The sequence below is a fragment of the Lactuca sativa genome, chromosome 5, assembly GCF_002870075.4.
Source record: "Lactuca sativa cultivar Salinas chromosome 5, Lsat_Salinas_v11, whole genome shotgun sequence".
Classification (NCBI taxonomy): Eukaryota; Viridiplantae; Streptophyta; class Magnoliopsida; order Asterales; family Asteraceae; genus Lactuca; species Lactuca sativa.
In genome coordinates, this window is record NC_056627.2 from 262,149,901 (window position 1) to 262,152,224 (window position 2,324).

General features: G+C 39.3%; 1 protein-coding gene across 1 annotated transcript; it reads left to right on the forward strand.

Annotated features, from left to right (window-relative positions):
- Positions 1 to 269: 269 nt before the first annotated feature.
- LOC111877397 (uncharacterized protein At4g06744) lies at positions 270 to 1,951 on the forward strand. Its single transcript, XM_023873928.3, has one exon. The coding sequence runs from the start codon at positions 360 to 362 to the stop codon at positions 1,854 to 1,856; it is 1,497 nt and encodes a 498-aa protein (XP_023729696.1). The 5' UTR covers positions 270 to 359; the 3' UTR covers positions 1,857 to 1,951.
- The last annotated feature ends 373 nt before the right edge of the window (positions 1,952 to 2,324 follow it).

Below are 2,324 nucleotides of genomic sequence, written 5' to 3' on the forward strand. Positions count from 1 at the left end.
TAAACCAACCGGTTCGATCTGGTTCAGAAATAGACATAAAACCGATGATAATTGAACCACTCTCTTTTCCGATTCCCGGTCCAACCGGTTCGACCGGCCAGTTCAAACCGGTTTTTAAAAAATTGGTCCGTTGAGTCACCATCAACTTAGAAAAGAATTAATCAACAATGAAGAAATAATTCAACTCTTAAAGTCAAATGATACCTTCATTCGTGAACTTTCAAATTAAATTGTAAGGGTTGTTTGTTTGCTAGGTTATTGGCGGAACCAATACTTTATGGCTGGCGAATTGGCATTTTTAGTAAACTATACATTTCGGGAAACAAATGAGGAAATAGACAAGTTTAATTTACATCAATATGATGCCCGTGACTCTATTATTTAATCAAGATTCGTTATCCTTTTTGATTCCACTGATCAACTTCTTCGGATCAGAGATGGGCGGCCTTCATGCAATTCTACTCTTGATTTGCATCACTCATCTCTTTGCTATTAATGGCGAAGCTGTTACTCCTAGAGAAACACTTGAGATAATCATAGGTGCTGGTGGTGCTGCGTCTCCATGGCCACGGCCGGAATATCAAGAATGTCCTCCTCCACCTCCACCTCCCCCTCCATGTCCACCAACACCACCTCCACCATCACCAATTCCACAACCATCGCCAACATCAACACATCCACCATCACCAAAACCACCACATGGGCCATCACCAGCAGGTGCTTTCGAGAGCGTGCTACTACGACGATACTATGACGTAATCCAAGCCTTCAAAAGGAAAGTAACAATTGATCCCACAGGCATTACGAAAACATGGGAGGGAAACAATATTTGCGGTGATTACAAAGGGTTCATTTGCGACATCGTACCAGATGTTAACCTAAAGACCATCTCCGGTGTCAACTTCAATAACAGGAATTTGTATGGACCAAATCTAACCCTCACTGAATTCCTAAGCGGTTTGAAAGATCTCGCATTTTTCCATGCAAATTCCAATAACTTCATCGGCTCCATCCCCGAAGATATCGGCACACTCCGCTACTTATACGAACTTGACCTCAGTAACAACAAATTATCCGGCAACTTCCCCTACCAAGTCCTCCAAGCCAAGAAGTTAGTATTCCTCGACCTCAGGTTCAACACCTTTTTTGGCGTTGTTCCTCCACAAGTCTTCCTTCTCGGCCTCGACTTGCTCTTCATCAACAACAACAATTTCAAGCAAACACTCCCCGGAAACCTTTGGTCGACCACAGCGCTTTATTTAAGCCTAGCTAACAACAAATTCGTCGGTGGAATCCCTCGGAGTATTGGTCGAGCTTCCAACACCCTACTCGAGGTTCTTTTCTTGAACAACCAGTTAACCGGTTGTTTGCCGTATGAGATCGGACTTTTGAGGAAATCCACGGTGTTCGATGTTGGATTCAACGATCTAACGGGTCTAATCCCACACTCGCTTCAGTGCTTGGAGAAAATGGAGCTTCTGAACCTGGCCCACAATAAGTTCTACCGGATTGTGCCGGAATCGGTGTGCAGCCTGCCGAATCTATTGAATTTCACTGTATCATATAATTATATCAGTCAGGTTGGGCCAAAGTGCCGGGAACTGATCAAGAAAGGAATTCTTGATGTGAAGATGAACTGCATTTCGTATCTCCCGAATCAAAGGTCGAAAGCCGATTGTGATAATTTCTTCTCGAATCTTCAACCTTCTTGCACCGATAAAAAATTTCTCACATATATACCTTGCTCCAAAGGGTATTCTGGTAATCAGTTGGAGCCCTCCAACGTTCAATGGGCTACTCCGTCAACCGCACCGGCTCCTCTAGTGCGAAGTTATGGTGCTCTTTCGCCACATTAATCAATCCTATGTGTATAATTAGATGTAAATTCGTGAAAGTAGCCGAATATTATTATTTCTTTTTTCAAAAATACAAATAATTGGCAATGCTCAAAGTCTGGGAATTTTTGCTAATTAATTAGTGGTTTGCAAAATCAAATTCTCAAAAAATAATTATCTTAATACGAAAGTGCAAAAAAAAAAAAAAAAAAAAAAAAAAAAAAAAAAAAAAAAAAGGTTACATTTTGAATAATTATCACCAAAAGTTATATATATATATATATATATATATATATATATATATATATATATATATATAACACCCGAGAGAACAACCATTATAAATTAATTAAACTTTAATAATAAAAACTTACGCCTCGTTCCCGACTTTAACAAAAGAAAAAGAAGAGAAGAGAAAAGAAAGTTATTAAAGAAAAGAAGAGAAATAAAAGGAAAATAATTTTTTTGTGTTCCTGAGTTGGAGAGAAA